Here is a 19,045-nt window from a genome sequence, read left to right on the forward strand (position 1 = left end):
TGAGGGGTGCTGCCAGTCTGACACTGCTTTGGGCTCCTTTGAGAAAGCCTGGTACAAGCACGAGTCTGTGGTTCAGGGTTCTACCTTGGTCTGCTGCCCAGGGGTTACTCTCCATTGCAGTGCTGATGGTGACATTTGTCCTCTGGGCAAGCCCCGTCTTTTCCTCTGGTCACTGTGTACCACACCAGTTTGCCAGTTTTGATTTGTTGTAGTTGGGGGATGGTGTGGGGTGTGGGGCTGAGGTGGGATGGGCTCTTAGAGATTTCTTTTATGTTCTAGCAAGCCCAGCAGTGCATTAGGAATTGCTTGTTGTAACTTTGGTTTCCCAGTGCTTATGGAAGTTATGTTTACACTACACTGTAGTCTATTAAGTGTGCAATAGCATTATGTCTAAAAAAATGTACGTATCTTAATTAAAAAATACTGCCTCCCAAGTGCCAACCATCATTTGACAATACAGGGTTGCCACAAACCTTCAATTTGTAAAAAATGCAGTATCTGTGAAGTGCAATAGAACGAGGTGTGCCTGTATGTAATACACAAGGTCTGATAGGTTCATTGTGTGTGGGTGTTTCATCCTGAAAAGGTATGTAACTTGAATCAGACTTAGAAAATATCAAGGGTTTTATTTATTTGTTTGTTTATTTATTGAAATTCTATTTATTTATTTATTTTGGCTGTGCCGGGTCTTAGTTGCGGCACGAGGGATCTTCGTTGCTGCACGCGGGATCTTTTAGTTGTGGCATGTGGGATCTTAGTTCCCTGACCAGGGATCAAACCCTGGCCCCCTGCATTAGGAGCGTAGATTCTTAACCACTGGAACACCAGGGAAGTCCCATCAAGGGTTTTAAAAGTAAACAATTACTATGATGGTTTTTCCTTTTCTGAGAGAACATGGAGAAGGAAGTTGTACAGCATGTAGAATAACAGATTAGGATTTTGAGTTGATGTTTGCAAAGTGCTTAAAACCGTGTTTGACACATAGTAGGTCAATGCAAGTGTTTGTTAAAAGAATAAACAATTAAAAGTAAGTAACACAGTTTTCCATTGTTCCAGGTCTGGGTCACTACAATATCACCAGCGCACCCACCAAGCTGGCTGGAGACCTTGCCGGAGTGAACGTTGTCCAGGTGGCCACCTACGGGGACTGCTGCCTGGCTGTGTCGGTCGATGGCAGCCTCTTCGGGTGGGGGAACTCTGAGTACCTGCAGCTGGCCTCTGTCACGGACTCCACACAGGTAAGACCCCACGAGGTCCTCTGCAGCCTGGGGCTGGGGGTTTGGAGATAGAGTGTTAAGGATGTTTAGAAGAGATCCTTCACGAAGGGGTGATGTATAGAGTGCCGTGTAGGCCTCACCTGTGCTACGGCTGCCTCTTCAAGGGGCCGAGTTCTTGGCAATCTCATTGGAGCCTGGAAAGAAAGCTTAGATGCAAAAGCCATCATTATCAATACTTCGATGAGATAGTCCTGGTTTAGAGCAGTAGTTTAGGTATGTCTGCATGCCCTGTCTTGTTCTGAAAGGGATGTGAGGCTGGTTACATAAGGTCCTGTGATGTCACAGTCGGCCTCTAGTTGCCGTCTAGTGTGTGTACCCCCAAATATACAGATCTGAGGTGTGCACCTTGGTGAAGACACCTGTGCGGCCCCTAGATCATGCAGTAGGGCATTGGCAGTCCTGCTGCTGGCCTCTCTCTGTCACACCGTCAGTACAGTACAGTAGGGCTTTCAACGTTTTATTAAGGAAAATTCCAAATGTAAGCAAAAGTAGACCTCACTGCATAATTAATCTGTGTATCCATCATCCGTGTTCAACAATTACCAACTAATGGCCCGTTCAAAAAAATAGGTAATTTACTGTTTTAAATTGTGTGACTTAGTGGTTTTTAGTATATTCTCAAGGTTATGCAACTGTCCCCACTAATTCTAGAACATCTTCATTCACCCTCCCACCCTGCTCTCCAAAGAGCCCCATACACCTAATGGCCAATCTCGCTGCATCTGTAATTCCATCTGCTTCTCTGTCCTGCGTTATTCTGAAGCAAATCCTAGACATCATATCCATAAGTCAGCATGGATCTCTAAGTGATAAGGACTGAATGTCATCAAGCTTCTGACAACATACAGAAGGGTTTGAAATATATATTAATAGATAAAGAGATATGCGCAAATGGATAAGATCAGCTAACTGGATGAAACAGTTCATCCTCTGCGGTCTGACACAGTAGCTTGAAGTGGCTGCAGATTTGGCTCTGAGCTCTCTAGTAGCCAAAACAGAGACGAAAACGTGGTCATTGAAGTGATTCATTGTTTCCATAAGATAAACAGCAAATAGAAGAGGGCCTGGCCTTCCGGATAGCAAGGCCTGAGATCAGTGTCTCCCACGGCCTTCCTGTGAGGGCAGATCTAGGGTCATGTCATCATTATCTGTGCTGCATGACAGAGGACCCCAACACGTAGCGGCTTAAAACAGCACACATTTATTGTCTCACCGTTTCTGTGGGTCAGGAACCTAGGGGTGGCTTAGCTGGGTCTCTGGCTCTGAGTCTCTCAAAGGCTGGTGTCACCTTGGGGTTCACCTTGGGAAGGCCCTGCCTCCGGGCCCGTTCTGGTTGTTGGCAGCAGGGTGTAGGTCCTCGTGGACTGTTGGCCCTGGGGCCCCAGGTCTTCGCTGGCGCTTGGCCAGCTCACAGTGGTTGTCCAAGCCTTCCTCGGCTCCTTGCCATGCAGGCTTCTCCAAGTGGTGGCTCACAGCGTGGCTTCGGCCGAGTGAGCCAATGAGAGGGCGAGAGCGCGTGTCGGTGAGACGGAAGCCAGTGCCTCATAAGTTCATCTTGGCAGTGCCTTCCGCCACGTTTGCTGGAATTCTGTTCTTTAGAAGCAAGTCGCTAGGCCTAACTCCCACACACAAGGGCACAGATTATCCACGGTGTGACTAGCACAGACGGGTCACTTGTTTTGGAAGCAGCCCACCGCATCCATGATTCTTTACGTGGTCCGAGCCTCATCCTGTCAGTGACAACAGTGGTGCGTTTCCAGTGGCTCTTTGCTGGAGGGTTTCTCAGCCTTTGCCGAGGGCCCTGTGCCAGAGCCCAGTTGGGTAGAGAAGCTGTGAGAGCCGGGCGGCAGACACCAGGCCATCTCAGATCAGTGAAGCCCCTTTATTCCCTTGGAGTCATCTGAGGGATTGCTACCCTCCAGCTGTCTCCATTTGCAAGTGACTGAAAAGATTCATGGCTGTCACAGAAGCACTTAAAATCTGTCTTGCAAAGTTATTTCTCAGTAGGGGTGCCAAGACCAAATCCTGCTGGACAGCTAAGTTGGCCACATTTCGTTCTCCCAAGCCGTGAGCCTCCGTCTGTCACTCTGAGCAGAAGTGCCACGGCCGTCTCTAGGCACCGCAAGTTCAGTGCATCCCGGAGTGAGTTCATGCTCAGCCCGGCATCCTGGCCCTTCTCCCTTGTTACCCACGTCCACTCACGTTTCCCTCTAGAAATCACGTCCCTCTCCCTTACTACCTCCCTGTTGTGCTTAGGATAGAGACCAAACCCTTGCCATGATCAACAACGTCCTGCGTGATCTGGTTTCCCTTCTGCCCACCGGCATCTTACAGATACTCCCCCTTGTGCCCCTGCGTCAACCACTCTGACCTTGTGTAAGCTCCTGAACGGGCCACACTCACCTTGCTCCCTTTGCACGTCCATCTCGCTGCCTCAGGATTTCCTTCTCTTCTCCCCTGGCCCGCGTACTCCTGATTGCCCCTCCCCGCACACCAGATCAGGTCCCCTGACACTCACGCCAGGGACCCCTGTACTCTCCTTCATTGCATTCAGCACAGATTCATCCTGTGTTAGGTTTGGCTGACATCTGCCTCCCCCATTGGACTACAGTCTGAGAGCGGGACTGCTTCTCCTGCTGCCTGTCATCTTCCCAGCATGCAGTTAGAAGCTTAGCATGTGTACGATGTTCAGGAGATATATGGGGAGGGAATGAATGAACCGGGACTTACCTACTCTGTACGTGAAACAGTATTTCCAAGTTCTCGCTGGTTTGTCTTCCTAGCAGTGTGGTCCCTTCCTTTGATTCAGGTGAACGTCCCCCGGTGCCTGCCCTTCTCAGGAGTCGGGCGGGTGAAGCAGGCTGCGAGTGGGGGCACAGGCTGTGCTGTACTAAACGGTGAGACCCTCTCGCAGGCAGTTTGCTGGGAAGCTGTGGGTGCCTTGGGTGAGGAAGGGTTGGCGTCCGCTGGATTCAGGCTGTGGTTTTCAGTGCGGGGAGCACGGTTGTGGGAAGATCTAGTTAGTTTAGTTCAGTTAATAGAGGGTGAGGGTGACATTCCTGACAGAAGGATAACAGCCATGATTTATAGGTTGACGAACAGCCAGCATAGAGCTGAGTAACTATCGCAAACCTCTGGAGTGGAGGATGAAGTACTGCTCCCTCCCGAAGCCTGGGCCAAAGCCCCCAGGCCTGCCTTCTCCAGAAAGGCCGTGCTAAGAGCCACGGGCACATAGGAGAAGAGCCTTAGGGTTCAGGTACTGGGAGCCAAGCCCCTGGGATTAAACGTCTGGCACCACTGATGAGTAGTAAACTTTTTATGACCTGAAAATCATTACGAATTTTAGAATCTAGCCAGAAGTTGTGTGTGTACTTGGCTTGGTCTCTGATCCATGTGAGACATAGCGCTGTTAGGAAAAGCTGCCGTTCTAAGGCTCTCCTGTGTTCACGTGGGGGTTGTGGCTGATTTATGGAGTGGCCCCGTCCAGCACACTCAAGATGTAGGACATTTGTATTGTGAGATTGGTTAGCTGGCTAGACACACTCCACAAGCAAGAATTTGAAAGAGGAGAAAAGAAACATTATTTTAAATATCAACATGTTCTTGCCAAGCAAGAAGAGGGGAAAAAAAAGTTCATGTGGATATAATGCATCTTGGTGGTGCGGTTTGAATTTCTAGCGAGGGAGGGCTGCACTTGGTTTGACTTCCTGACCGTTGTTTTTCCTGTAATCCAGGAGAAGGACATGTTTTCGTCTGGGGCTATGGAATTCTTGGGAAAGGACCAAACCTCATGGAAACTGCCCTTCCAGAAATGATTCCACCCACTCTCTTTGGCTTGACGGAGTTCAATCCAGGAGTCCAGGTTTCCCGCATTTGCTGTGGACTCAGCCACTTCGCCGCCCTCACCAGTAAGTGACCAAGCCCGTGTGGCCCCAAGGCCGTACCGAGCTTCACCCTCTCAGGTTCAGCCCCAAACCCTGGGCTGCTCTCAGTTTCCATCCATCCAGTGGAGTGGCACCCTTGTGTGGATAATTAGAGAGCAGCTAATCCAGAAGTTGTCTGGCTTGAGGTGGTCTAATGTGTGTCTCCTTTTCACCCGGGAGGTGTGTTTTCAGTTCATTTGGTTTGTGGTTAGGCTGGCGTTGCAGTGACTTTTCTCAAGTGGACGCAGTCGGTGGTGGGAGAGGGGACCCTCGAGTGGGCCGGGCTGCTGGGGGAGACCCGCGGAGGTTTGGTACATTGCGGTGGGTGAGGAGGAAATGAGCGTGGGGGGCTTCATCCCGGTCCCTGGCCAAGCCCGACCCTCATCCGAGCCAGGAGCGTGGGGTGGCAAGAGGCGTATTTATAAGACCGTCCTGTGGTTTTGACAGGGTAGATGTGCCCGGTTTCTCCAAAGTGCTGGGGGGAGTGATCGAAGGGGGGCTGAAATGGAGGTTTTCTCAGAGGGTTGCCCAGTTACAAAGCCACGACACACAAAGTTACTCTGCAGCCCTCCCGCGTGTCTGCGCTTCTTGATTACAGCTCTCATCCCCCCGCCGCGGCTGTCGGCTCAATTTGCTCCTCGTTAGTTGACTTGAATAGTAAGACGGAACTAAATTTCATTTTGTGATTCTCAAGTAAATTCACTTTTTCCTTGCAATTTAAAGACCGTTTTATCTCACGGCAAGCTGTTGTTCCCTTTGGAAACATCTGGGCCGGGACAGGCAGTTTGGGTGGTCCTCGTCTGTGTTCCCCGGCCTCGCGCTGCTGTGAGGACTGCTGCAGGCGAGCACGCTGTTGCAGAGTCCTCGCTGCCGTTCAGTCAGTGTCTGCGTCTCAGGGTTTGGGGCTTGAGCGGCAGCAGCTGCAGCGTGGGCCGCTGTGGAGGTGGGGGGAGTGTTGTCTGTGCGCTGAGGCACTGGGTGGCAGCAGTGGCGCCCGCGGTGGAGGACCCCTCACACCCCTCACGCAGGGTCAGCCACCTTCATCTGCAAGTGCGTCTGTGTCACGTTGGCGTTTTAAAGCTATTTTGATGTAGCAGATAGAGTCAGCGTGGGCGAATTCTGGAGGTAACAGTAACCTATTTCCCCAATGTTTAAGGCTTAAACTACATGCAAAGTCATGTACTTAGAAACCCGGACGAAGCCTTTGACTAGGGTAGATTGCTTTGTCTGCTGTCGTGCCATGCGGCCATTTGGGGTCACACTGGAATGAAATCCTACCTAGATTTCCCCCAAGACCCAACAGCCACCCTCCAAGTGCCAGTGACTGTCCCTCAGTAGGGGGAGCCTCAGAGCCTCAGTAGGGGGAGCCTCAGAGCCTGGCTTCCTCTGGTTTGCCCTGAGGTCTGCTAACATGTTGGGGGCCAGACTGAATTGTTCTGTTAAACACGACCTCTGAGGTGGAAGACCACGGACGGCAGCAGGACCAGAGGCCTTCTGTCCCAGAAGGATCCCTTACTTCATCAGCCGGTTGTGTCAGTGCCGGCTCCCCCATGTCTTCCCTTCTTCCATGACCAGCGCCTCTGCCAGAGGGGGCTGGTAAATGGGGCCTCCGCGCCGAGGTTGCCCCCGGCTGGTGTGGACGGAAGTCTGCACTGAGGGCCCTGCCCAGCCTGAGGGTCCATCCTGGAGCTGGCGTTCCCAGAGCCCCAGTCTGGACTCAGCCTCCTGGCCTGCCCCTCTGGCACCCTGCCTGTCCTTTTCCTTCATGGCACTGTTTACAATTTGAAAACATGCATTTGTTGGTTTAATCATTTGTTTAGTTTTCGCTCTTCAACTAGCTCCAGCCCTGTGAGGACAGGAACATGCGTGTCGGTCCCCATGCTGTCCCAGCTCCTAGCACACAGATATACACTCGACCCAAAGAGGCACCCAGTCACCGTGTGTCACTTGACCAAATGCTCCTGAAATGTGGAGACCCAGACAAGAAATGACAAATTGTCCTACTTCTCACTCTGTCAGGGCGTGACCAGGATTTGAGGATGCTGAGATTTCAGGATTTGTGGAGGGCAGGGTTTGGTTAGACATAAGTGGGCGATGAGGGTGTGTGTGTAAGGGCCGCACAGAGCGGGCCCGGGCCGTGTACAGGAGCCCCTGGGCCCACCTCCAGGCATGTGTTCATCTCCCATGAGAGGGACACAGCATGACTCTGGGCCGGGACATGTTTTTGGTATGGGAAAGCATTAATGCCTGGGAGAAATTGAAGTTTAACTTCGATCTTTTTGTACCTGGTTCTAGAAAGCCTATTCTCATGACCCTTCCTCCTCTTGGAGACTTGCCCTTGGCCTCAAGCCCCAACCAAGCCGTTTTTCTTTATTTATTTGCAGACAGAGGAGAGCTGTTTGTGTGGGGCAAGAACATCCGAGGGTGCCTGGGAATCGGTCGCCTGGAAGACCAGTACTTCCCGTGGAGGGTAAGGCTGGGCTGGGCGGGCGTGAGGGCGGCGTGCCTGCAGAGCACACTCACCTGATGCAGCAGCCCGGCCGGCACAGGGTCCCCGGGCTTCCAGTCCCTGTGGTGCCTGTAAGAAGCCTCCTTGGAGGCTGGCCTCGGGCACACGGGTGCCTCAGGGAGGAGCGAGCTGCAGGCCGGGTGCCTCGGGGCTCCGAGAGGGAGAGGGTTGAGATGAAGAAGTTGACGTGCCAGGAGCTGTTTACAGAGGCCAGTGGAGAGGACTATTTTACAGCGGATTTAAAAGAAAGCGGGATGTTTAATGTTCAGAGTGCCTTACCACAGCCATCAGAGTGAAACATGAAGGCTCTTCTGAGGGGAGGATGCAGTTACACAAAAAGGCTCATTTCAGAATTAAAGGGGAAGAGGGTTCCTTCTTACTTATCTTAGTGTCGTTTACTAAGTCAGTTCTTTAAGTTCTTCAGGAAAAAAAGAGGCTATTTATTTTTTTGAATACAGAACATATGGACGTGGTACAAAATGTATTATGAAAGATAAGTCTCCCGTCTCTTGTCCCAGAGGCAGCCACTGGTTCTGGTTTCATTGTTCCCTTCCAGAGATAGGCTCTGTGTAGAGGAGCAGGCGCTTGTGTGCGTGAACGCCTGTGTGTGTGCACTTGCGTGTGTTCGCGTGTGTGTACGTGCCTAAGTGTTTTCTTTGAAGGTTAGGTTTTAACGTGTTTTGAGGTTGTGTAAAGCATTTTTTAAAAAACACATGTAAAAGTGCAAAAGAAATGTGTAATAAAAAAAATAATAAGGGGGACTTCCCTGGTGGCGCAGTGGTTAAGAATCTGCCTGCCAAAGCATGGGACACGGGTTCGTGCCCTGGTCGGGAAGATCCCACATGCCGCAGAGCAACTAAGCCCGTGTGCCACAACTACTGAGCCTGCACTCTAGAACACGTGAACCACAACTACTGACCCTGCGTGCCACAACTACTGAAGCCCACGCACCTAGAGCCCGTGCTCCGCAATGAGGGAAGCCACCACAATGAGAAGCCTGCGCACTGCAACGAAGAGTAGCCCCTGCTCGCTGCAACTAGAGAAAGCCCATGTGCAGCAACGAAGACCCAACGCAGCCATAAAGGAAGGAAGGAGGAGAAAGAGAGAGGGGGAGGGAGGAAGAGAGACAGAGAAAGAAGGAAAGAAAGAAGAAGAACAGAAAGAAAGAAAGAAGGAAAGAAAGGAAGGAAGGAAGGAGGTAAGGAGGAGAGAGAGAAAGGAAAGAAAGAGAAAGGAAGGAGGAGAGGGAGGGAGAGAGGAAGAGAGAGAAGGAAAGAAAGAACAACAGAAAGAAGGAATGAAAGAAAGGAAGGAGGTAAGGAGGAGAAAGGAAAGAGGAAGGAAGGAGGAGAGAGGGAGGGAGAGAGGGAGGGAGAGGGAAGGGGAGAGGCGGAGAGAGGGAGGGAGAGATTGAGGGAGGAAGAGAGGGAGAGGGAGGGAAGGGGAGAGGCGGAGGGAGGGAGAGAGAAGGAGGGGGGGAGAGATGGAGGGAGGGAGAGGGAGAGGCGGAGAGGGGGAGGGGGAGGGAGAGGGAGGGGAGAGGTGGGGAGAAAGGGAAGGGGAGAGGTGGGGAGAGGGAGGGAGAGGGAAGGGGAGAGGCAGAGAAAGGGAGAGGGAAGTGGAGAGAGGGAGAGAGAGAGAGGGGGAGAGAGGGAAGGGGAGGGGGAGAGAGGGAGGGGGAGAGAGGGAAGGGGAGAGGTAGGGAGAGGGAGGGAGAGGGAAGTGGGGAGGGGGAGGGAAGTGGAGAGAGGGAGGGAGAGGGAAGGAGAGAGGGAGGGGGAGAGAGAGGTGGAGGGAGGGAGGGGGAGAGAGAGAGCAGGGGGAGAGGCAGAGAGGGGGAGGGGAGAGGGAGGGAGAGGGAAGGAGAGGGGGAGAGGGAAGTGGAGAGGGGGAGGGAGGGAGAGAGGAAAGGGAAGGGAGTGAGGGAGGGGGAGAGGCAGAGGGAGGGAGCGAGAGGGGGAGGGAGGGGGAGAGGTAGGGAGAGGGGGGAGGGAGGGGGAGAGGCAGAGAGAGAGAGGGGAGGGGGAGAGGCAGAGAGAGAGAGGGGAGGGAGAGAGAGAGCGGGGGGAGAGGCAGAGAGAGGAAAGGGAAGGGAGCGAGGGAGGAAAGGGGAAAGGGAAGGGAGCGAGGGAGGAAAGGGAAGGAGAGAGAGGGAGGGGGAGAGGCGGAGAGAGAGAGGGGGAGAGAGAGCAGGGGGAGAGGCAGAGAGAGGGAGGGAGAGAGAGGTGGAGAGAGGGAGGGGGAGGGAAGGGGAGAGTGGGGGAGGGAGGGGTAGAGGGAAGGAGAGAGGTAGAGAGGGGGGAGAGAGAGGGAGGGGAGAGGCAGAGAGAGAGAGGGGAGGGGGAGAGAGAGAGCAGGGGGAGAGGGAGGGGGAGGGAGAGGGAAGGGGAGAGGCGGAGAGAGGGAGGGAGGGGAAGTGGGGAGGGAGAGGGAGGGGGAGAGGCGGAGGGAAGGAGAGAGAGGGAGGCAGAGGGAAGGAGAGAGAGGGGGAGGGAGGGAGTGGGAGAGGCGGAGAGAGAGAGGGAAGGGGAGGGAGGCAGAGAGAGGGGGAGGGAGGCAGAGAGAGAGAGGGAGGGGGAGAGGCGGAGAGAGAGAGGGAGAGAGGCGGAGAGAGAGGGGGAGGGAGGGAGGGGGAGAGGCAGAGAGGGAGGGAGAGAGATTGAGGGAGAGGGAGGGGGAGAGGCGGAGAGGGAGAGAGAGGGAGGGGGGAGAGGGAGAGGGAGATGGAGAAAGAAAGAAAGGAAGGAAGGAAGAAAGGATTTATCGGTCAGTGTTTCAGGGCACTCACTGTGGTGTTTTAGGGGCTCTTTCTCTCAGCTCCCCCTGGCTGCTGGCTCCCCTGAGCTCGGCAGGCCCTGACTCCGGTGCTTTCTCTAAGAGAACAGGTCAAAAGGGAGACTTTAAACTTGTTAGAAAGAAATGGCTGTGGCCCAGAGCCGTCCCCAGCCTGGCCGGTGCTGACCCGCTTGTTCCCGGGGCCCCACCCCAGGTGAGGAAGGGGATGGCGGCGGCTGGACCGTGGCCGGCAGCTCAGGGATACGGAGCAGTTAGAATCCTGCTGCTTCTCTTGGGAGCCACTCGCAGCCCTCTCTTTAACAGCCCCCCTCCCCCCGCAAGGGACTTCCTTCTGAGGGGCAGCTGGGGAAATGGCCAAGCAAGTGGGTTTTGAATGAATGACCGTTGGGACTAGGGGCTCCCCACCTGCCTCGTGTCCTCCCAATTAGAGCGAAGATCAGCTGTGAAATCAGGTTTGAGAGCGTTTTCGTTGTCCAAGTGGCCGGGCCAGGCTTGGCCTCTGTGGTGGAGTGCCAGGCCTGGGGGTGGATGCCCCGTTGTTCAAGCCGGACCCCTGCGCCGAACGTCCCTCTGAAGTGTTGTTCCCGGCCTCCATGCCATCAGGGAAAGGTCACTCAGGTCTGTTCCTGTGACGGCTGCTTTCATGCCCCACACCATTGTCTCCCATTGTGTGTCTGTAGAGCTCCTTCGCCCCCCGTGTCACCTTTTGGTAGGGGTTGGGAGCGTGGTGCTGAGGTCCATGCCGGCTCCAAGATGCGAGGCTGGGGCTCTGGGAGGGTGGTGGTGACAGGAACCAGGTTTTCAATCAACTAGGTTGGATTCCTTAAAGGTTAGTCTCTTGTTGGGTAGTTGGACCTTTCTCCAGTCTGTTCTGTTGTTGCTTAAAAAAAAAATTGCAGGTGATTTTTATTCTTTAAACACTATTTTCTTATTAATCTTAAGTAGGGGATATGTTACATCATTTAAAAAGTATTCCAAGAAAGAAAAAAAAGAGTAAAGCCATATTTGTAGGTCCTACAGTGCTATTAACTAGTTATTCTTAGACTTCCTTACAGAGCCTGGGCTTTTCTGATGATTCGTAGGCCTAGGAAGTGACATCTGAGTCGCCTGATTGAAACCTCTCCTTCCGGAAGCTGTCCAGGAGGTTTTCCTCCTCCACATTGATGCTCAGAGCTCAGAGAGGTTCAGTGATTTCTCTAAGGTCACACACCTAGTAAGAAGCGGAGGACTTCCCTGGTGGCTCAGTGGTTAAGAATCTGCCTGCCCATGCAGGGGACATGGGTTCGAGCCCTGGTTCAGGAAGATCCCACATGCTGCGGAGCAACTAAGCCCGTGGGCCACAACTACTGAGCCTGTGCTCTAGAGCCCACGAGCCACAACTACTGAGCTCATGTGCCACAACTACTGAAACCCGTGCGCCTAGAGCCCGTGCTCCACAACAAGAGAAGCCTGCGCACTGCAAGGAAGAGTAGGCCCCGCTCGCCACGACTAGAGAAAGCCCGTGTGCAGCAACAAAGACCCAACACAGCCAAAAATAAATAAATAAAGATATATATTTTAAAAAAAGTGGAGCCAAGAATCAGACTGAGAATTTCTGACTTTAAGACGTCACCATGGTCCCCCTCCTCTTTGAGGGCCTGAGCTGGGTTCCCCTGGAGTCCCCGCGGTGGAGGGAGGGCGAGGTGGAGGTGGGGACCCTCTGCCCGATGGCAGCCCTGCGGGCCTGGGAACAGGACACTGGGGAGAGCTTTCGAGCGGTGCCACCCCCACCCCCACCCAGGCCCTAACTTTCCATCGCACATGACCGCCATTCTCAGGGCCCGGAGCTGTCCCGGGGGCCGGTGCTTTGCACCATCTCTCTAATCCTCAGAACAGCCTGTGAAGGTTGGGCTGCCCCCCAGCCTGCCCCCGTGCACACTGACCTCAGGATTCGAAGCCGCAGGCCCAGTCTCTCAGCCGCGCAGTGGGTGGGCTGCGACGTGACCTCGGTGCTCTGAGCGCAGACTACGCTTCCCCCTCGCCGTGCGCCTCTCTGGTGGGGCTTGGGTTGGAGCACAAGCTGGGAACCCTCTGCTTCCTGGGCCTCTTTCTTACCTGGCTGCTTCAGGAGCCACAGGCCCCGGCAGTTCTGACGCCCCAGGGGAGGGCACGCCGCAGGGGCTGGGCCTCCTCGCAGGCTGAGCCAGCTCCCCTCCCGGGTGTGGCCTGGCTTCTGGGCGCGGGTCAGGGCATCCCGGGTACAGCCGAGTGGGGACACGGCAAGTCTGGTGGCCGGATCACAGCTGGTCCAGCGCTCCTCTCTGCCTTCCTCTGCCCTTCACCTGGTGGGTGTGTGTCTTGGGAACTTGTCCTCGTGCAGAGAGCTGTTCCTACACTGATTCTGCTCAAACTTTTCAGAGTCACTCAGGCCAAATATGGTTCGTTTTCTGGAACTGTTTGCCTTTGCAACAATTTGAGTATAAATTGGTTTAGAATAGAAACTCCTTTTAACCCTGATGAGGCCACAAATAAAACGTGGCTGAGGGCAGCCTTCTCTTGGACTCAGTTCAGAGGCAGACAGTGAGAGGCAGTTGGCCGGGGGGAGCTGGGGCCCCGGGAGCCACCTGCTGCTCCCCAGAGAGGCTCCTGGGGCCAGCGTCAGCCGTGACCATCGTCCCGGCGAGCCAGCCAAGGTGAGGTGGCTCCCTCTGCTTTGGGTTCTGACGGTCACAGCCCTTGGGGAACAAGGACAGAGGTGCCCCAGTGTGACAGCTCGGCCGCAGGTCAGCGCGGAGAGCGGCCCTTTCCTGGGGAAGGTCAATAAAGGTGCTCTCGTGGCCCGGGGAGGTTGCTAGGAGCTCACCTGGCCTGGTCACCCCAGGCAGCATGTTTTCTTCTGCTTCTGTGGCCAGCCTGGAACGCTTTCTGCAGCTCTGGGCCTTTGCGATGAGCTGAGGGCACCGCCGCATGTTTGTTCAGTGATTTCTGTAACAGGTTTTGCTGAAGGCGTTTGTTTAGGGACGGGTGAGTAGCACGACTTGGTTGCTAGCATCCGTTTGCCTTGTGGCTGGGAGACCCTAATGGACTTGTCTCTGAACGGTTGATGTTGCTGCCTCTGGGCTTTTAGGGCAGGCCATCTGGACGAGGCCTTTCTCTCTGAAGCTCAGTAAACTCCGCAGGCTGTTACAGATCCCTCTGCAGCTGTCATGCTGCCCCGCTGAGCGCTGCCCCGGGGGAGGGACGGCAGGATTCGGATCCGGTCAGAAGAGCAGCATCAGCATCGGCGTCCTGGCAGGGCTGAGGGGGAGGTGGTGCAGGTGCTCTGTCTTAGAAATTGCCCCCTAAGAAGACACTACACTTGCACTGGCTTTCTGCGTCTAGAAGCTCTGGAAAGACAAAAAACCAGTTAAAAGTAGTTTCCAGCTCAGAGGGAAGGTGGGGAGCAGGGCACGTGATGACAGGGTGGTGTCCAAGGGTATTTAATACCTTTTCTTCTTTTCTACTGAATGTCATTTTATATCGTAGCCACATGGCTATCACCTATTCAAAGTAATAATAATAATAACATTTATAATAATAATACAACAAGAGGAGAAAGCAAAGTGCCCCTCTCCTGGAGAACTGGGTGGCTGTGTGCACCTGAAGATCCCACCTGTGTTGTGGGCACCATGGAGTTTGGAGGGAGGGGGTCCATCTCCACGGCCCAGCTGTGGGGCAGTGAGTCCCCGTCAAGGCCAGCAGGCTGGAGCCTCCACACGCACGAGGCTGCCTGCACTTCACCTGGAGGGTTGGGCCTGCCTGTGATGAAGTGATGTCAGTGTGGGTGACAGTGTCGGCAGGGCTGCCAGCCAGGCCTCTGGCACCTTCTGAGATGAAGTAAATACCCCTCCTCCGGGGTGCGCAGGACCTGGGAGCAGCCTGCCTGGGTCTGGAGCTGACGTGTAGAGCTGGTGAAGGCACTGGGCTGGGAGGCTTCCTTCCCACAGTGGACCCTGAGGGCAGGGCAGGGCAGGGCAGGAGGGTTTCTGGAGCTGCTCCAGGGAGCTGTCTGGTGACCCCTGGGAAGGGTCTCTGAACAGCTGGCTTGAGCGCAGGTTTGGCCTCTGGGGAGTCACACTCACGGGGAACGGCCTCTGTGGGGTGTGCACGTCCCAGGACGGTGCAGGCCAGGTCCGTGCGCGTGTCCAGAGCGGCCTCTAGGGGGGTGCTGCCCGGGTCTGGGTGGGGAGTCAGGACGGCCCTTCCCACGGTGGGTGCATCTACCCTTCCCAGCAGACCTGCCGGGTGGGTGTAAGCACCCCATTTCCAGGTGAGGGAGCCGAGGCTCAGAGCAGTTAGGTCACCTACCCAGAGCAGAGCCAGGGTCAGGCCCTTGATCGGCCACCGCCAGGCCATCTCTCCTCACGGTGTGCTGGTTCTTGTTTGTTCAGGTGACGATGCCTGGGGAGCCTGTGGATGTGGCGTGCGGTGTGGACCACATGGTGACCCTGGCCAGGTCCTTCATCTGAACGTCCTCCCCGGCCCGCTCGAGCCAGGCCTCGGCCTCAGGACCGCTTGGACTGCACTGCAGAGGCAGCCGCTGGGGCTCTGGTTGGGGCCCGAGAGGGTCGGGGCCCTCCGTGTGGTGTGCCACGCTCCCCGGCAGCCCGGAGCGGTGTGACCGGAGGTTCCGGGACGGGGTCCCCCCTCCTGCCGAGGGTGAGACGTGCTGCACGCAGCACAGATGCCGCCGTTATCGGCCGAGCCCCAGGGGTGCGTGGCCCCGGCAGGGCGAGGATGATCTGCTCATCTTGGCTCCTTCTGGGGAACACACGACGGCTTCTGGTGTCACGTCTGGTCTTTGGAAAGCTTAGCCCGCTCAGCCGTCTCTGCTTGCTGCTGGGACACCAGCCGAAACCCCTTGCACTGGAGGTCTCCCTGGAAATGCCAGTGGGCGCCAGCCCAGGACCCTGTGGGCCCATGGCTCTCAGCAGCCTTGTAACCATCCTTACTGCCTGGCTTAGAAGACTTGAGAAGCCCCCACGGGAGGAAGAGCGAGGCCAAATTCTTGTGGGCCAAGGGCTCTGAACACATCCTGCGAAAGCTTGGCTGGAGTACTAGCCTTGGAGAAGGAAAATTCTGTAACAGTGACAAACATTTGCATTAGTAGCGTAACTTGTCTTTTTCTTTAAAAACTTTTAAAAATCTCTCTTGGAATAAAGTCTATTTTCTGCTTTTTTGTTTTTAAGAACTGGAGAGGCCTTTTTATTTTAACCTGATCATTTAGAGATTAGCTTTCAAAAACAAGGCTTTTGGTAAAGAGGCAACTAGAAACCAGTGAAAAATACTCTAGAAGACAGCCCCACTTGAAAACTGTTTTCTGACCAGAGTCTGCTCCCGCAGTGCAGTTGGGAGAAAATGATGAAGTATAAAACCAACTGGGCAATCATGTCACAAAGCAGGCTCTCACTCACGGTTTGCCTACATCCCCCATCTTTTATTCATTCACTCAACAAGCACTTACTGTTGTACCCCATACTTGTCAGGTACTGTTGATCCCACTGGGTCACGTGGTGGCAAACAGAATCCCTGTAAGCAGGTCTCATGACACTTACATTCGAGGAGGCAAAACAGACAAGCAAAATGCAAAGTGCATTAGGTGGTTGCGTGGGCTGTGGAGGAAAAGCCGGAGAGGGACAGGTGGTGCCGGGCGCGGCGGTTTAAAGCGGAGCCGTCACTGACCCGACATCCTCGCTGCGACCTGAGGCAGCTCGAACCGGCCAGGCGGTGTCTGGGGCAGCGGCCCTGGGACCCCTCACCTGGGCTCCTACCACCTCCACTTCTCTGTAGGGGGACCAGTTCTTATGTTTATTACAGCAAAGTTTTTCCATAAACTTGAAACAGAAATTGAAAACCATCTGTCATTTTCCTTCCTGGAGCTTCTAGTTGGGCCGAGGACCACGTCACCCCAGTGGTGAACGGCAGTAATCCATCCTCAGAGAGATACACGCCTTGAAGCACATGCTGATTTGAGGAGGGTGATGTCCCCGAAGGGCAGGCCGGGGCCCCCTAGTGATGTTCAGGGACCGTGGGGGATGGTGGTGATGGAGGGTCTCTGTCGAAGGTGGGAATGGTTTTTAGCCTCCCCTCGTCCCCTCAAGTGGCAACCATGACTCAGGTCCAGTAACTACTTCCACCTTGGACACAGCACCCAGGGTATATTAAGGGATGTCTTTGGATTTGTCTTAAAACCCAGTGTCGGGACTTTCCTGGCGGTCCAGTGGTTGAGACTTCACCTTCCAATGCAGGGGGTGCGGGTTAGATCCCTGGTCGGGGAGCTAAGATCCCACATGCCTCATGGCCAAAAAACCAAAACATAAAACATGCAGCATTGTAACAAAGTCAATGAAGACTTTAAAAATGGTCCACATAAAAAAAAAAAAAAAATCTAAAAAACCCCCCAAAATCCAGTGTCTCCCAGTGGGGTCTGTGCCCTTTGTGGCGACAGGGGTTCCCAGCTGGAGCGCATCTGCCAGGCCCTTCCCATGGCTGTCCTCTGTGCTCCTGTCCCTTCTCAGCTCTGGTCCTGTTGTTCCCAGCCTCTCCCAGCATTTAACAGAGGCCTGCTACACCATTGGCTCAGCTGCTGTGATTTCTCATCTTGTTCCTGTGAAGGCTCAGTGTTTCAGGCTCCGGGCTCCTCTCACGTTACCGAGTGCATGGATGACACCCTGGGTGAAGCAACCATGGGCCACCTCCGACGTGATCTCTCTTCTCACACTCAGACTCCGTCCATTCACAGATGTTGGGGCCAGTGCAGAGCCCTGAGAAGGCGTAGGGACTCCACCGCCGTTTGGGTGAGTGGACAGCCCCTTCCAAGGCACTTGGGTCTCCGCCTTCCGTCCCCTGAGCCTCCGGCAGACGTGCAGGCTGCCACTTCATAACGGTTCTGGCTCTCACTGTGCGCAACACCTTAAATCAGCTAATAGAAGACGCGGCTCACCACTCTCGTCAGGTCAGTCCTGACACACTCAGAATCCTGTCATGACCACGCTTGTCCCCTGAATAGATGGTCGCCCATAATAAGTGCCCAAACACTCATGCACTTGCTGTGTTCTGTGCGACAGTCGGATGCTGAGAACATCGAAACGGTGCTGACTTGGCCCAGCAGGTGACGGCCTGGCCACGCGCCCGGCCAACCAGGCCCAGGGCAAAAGCTTGGGCTGCGTCCGTGAAGATCAACACTGTTCTCCTGTGTGACGCCCGGTCCCAGCACCTCCCGACCGGCAACAAGACTGACTCAAACTGTCTCGTGGGCTATTCTTTTTTATCAGAACTGATGAGCTGCCTCGTGTGGTGTGACGTACAGACAGACCTTGGGGCAGCACCCAGCACAGGCCCGGCCCTGTGAGACAGCCATCGTCCCAGCGCCCGCCCAGCCCAGGACTGACCCCCAAGAACTTATCCCCTCCCCCAAAAGCCCCATACCTGACTTTCTGTCTTCCAGGATGCATTACCAGCCACCCCCAGAGACTCAGATTGCATTGATCAAGAAATCCCGGCCTTTCTTCCACACGAACCTTGCTATTTAACCTGGAGCAACAGCCGGATAGATTAAGCTTGAGCTGAGACAATGCTTGGAGTCCTTCTAAGATGTCTTTTCTCAGATTTGGGGCCACACTGAGGTGTGTGCTCAGCAGTCATATTTACAAGGATAAATCCAGATACCGTGCTCACCTCCTCAAACCAGGAGTCCACTGTCTTGCCAAGGAGGCAAACAGGTGAGATGTAGCTGGTGGGGGCGGGGATGGCCCACGGGGCTGGAGGGTAGAGTAGTTTAGTCTTGCCATCGCTCTGGTAGCCTGGTGGCAGCACAAGTGCCAGGAGACCAGAGAGTAGAGGACATGAAGCCATGCCCATCAGAAAATGCCCTGTTTGACAAACGAGACCTCATCAGACTTAAAAGCTTTTGCACAGCAAAGGAAACCATCCGCAAAACAAAAAGACAGCCTACGGAATGGGAGAAGATATTTGCAAACGATGGGACTGACGGGGTTAATAGCTAAAATATACAGACAGCTCATACAACTCAATAATAATAAAAAAACAACCACCACCCAATCAAAAAATGAGCAGAAGACCTAGATAGATGTTTCTCCAAAGAAGACATACAGATGGCCATCAGGCAATGAACAGCTGCTTAACATCGCCAATTATTAAAGAAATGCAAATCAAAACCACAATAAGGTATCATCTCACCCCGGTCAAAATGGCCAGCATCAAAATCTCTACAAATAATTAACGCTGGAGAGGATGTGGAAGAAAGGAAATCCTCGTATACTGTTGGTAGGAATGTAAATTGGTGCAGCCACTATGGGGAACAGTATGGAGGTTCCTTAAAAAACTAAAAGTAGGGGCTTCCCTGGTGGCGCAGTGGTTAGGAATCCGTCTGCCATTGCAGGGGACACGGGTTTGAGTCCTGGTCCAGGTAGATCCCACATGCTGTGGAGCAACTGAGCCTGTGCACCACAACTATTGAGCCTGTGCTTTAGAGCTCGCGAGCCACAACTACTGAAGCTCGT

General features: G+C 54.2%; 1 protein-coding gene and 1 long non-coding RNA gene across 6 annotated transcripts in view; one reads left to right on the forward strand and one right to left on the reverse strand.

The window, feature by feature from the left end:
• The window catches only part of RCC1L (RCC1 like), a 35,769-nt gene extending 17,616 nt beyond the window's left edge, over positions 1 to 18,153 (forward strand). The window contains exons 7-11 of one of the 2 annotated variants that reach the window (XM_082670484.1): positions 1,057 to 1,238; positions 4,087 to 4,174; positions 5,012 to 5,185; positions 7,585 to 7,670; positions 14,915 to 15,123. In XM_082670484.1, the coding sequence (XP_082526610.1) occupies positions 1,057 to 1,238; positions 4,087 to 4,174; positions 5,012 to 5,185; positions 7,585 to 7,670; positions 14,915 to 14,992 (608 nt within the window). In that variant the 3' untranslated portion in view covers positions 14,993 to 15,123. Of the gene's footprint in view, positions 1 to 1,056; positions 1,239 to 4,086; positions 4,175 to 5,011; positions 5,186 to 7,584; positions 7,671 to 14,914 lie in introns of both variants that reach the window. The other variant, XM_082670485.1, reaches the window with a different exon arrangement.
• Positions 80 to 14,925, reverse strand: LOC309832573. Of its 4 annotated transcripts, none has more exons than XR_014297696.1 (6): positions 14,832 to 14,925; positions 12,600 to 13,870; positions 10,911 to 11,385; positions 10,498 to 10,582; positions 1,358 to 1,411; positions 80 to 1,271 (listed from the first exon to the last, which is right to left on the reverse strand). It is a non-coding gene; the product is annotated as an uncharacterized lncRNA (long non-coding RNA). The 4 variants fall into 4 exon arrangements; XR_014297697.1 differs by having other exon boundaries at positions 10,911 to 11,376; positions 12,428 to 13,870; XR_014297698.1 differs by having other exon boundaries at positions 12,428 to 13,870.
• Positions 18,154 to 19,045: the final 892 nt, after the last annotated feature.

The sequence above is a fragment of the Grampus griseus genome (genome assembly GCF_964374135.1).
Source record: "Grampus griseus genome assembly, chromosome: 14".
NCBI classification, from domain to species: domain Eukaryota; kingdom Metazoa; phylum Chordata; class Mammalia; order Artiodactyla; family Delphinidae; genus Grampus; species Grampus griseus.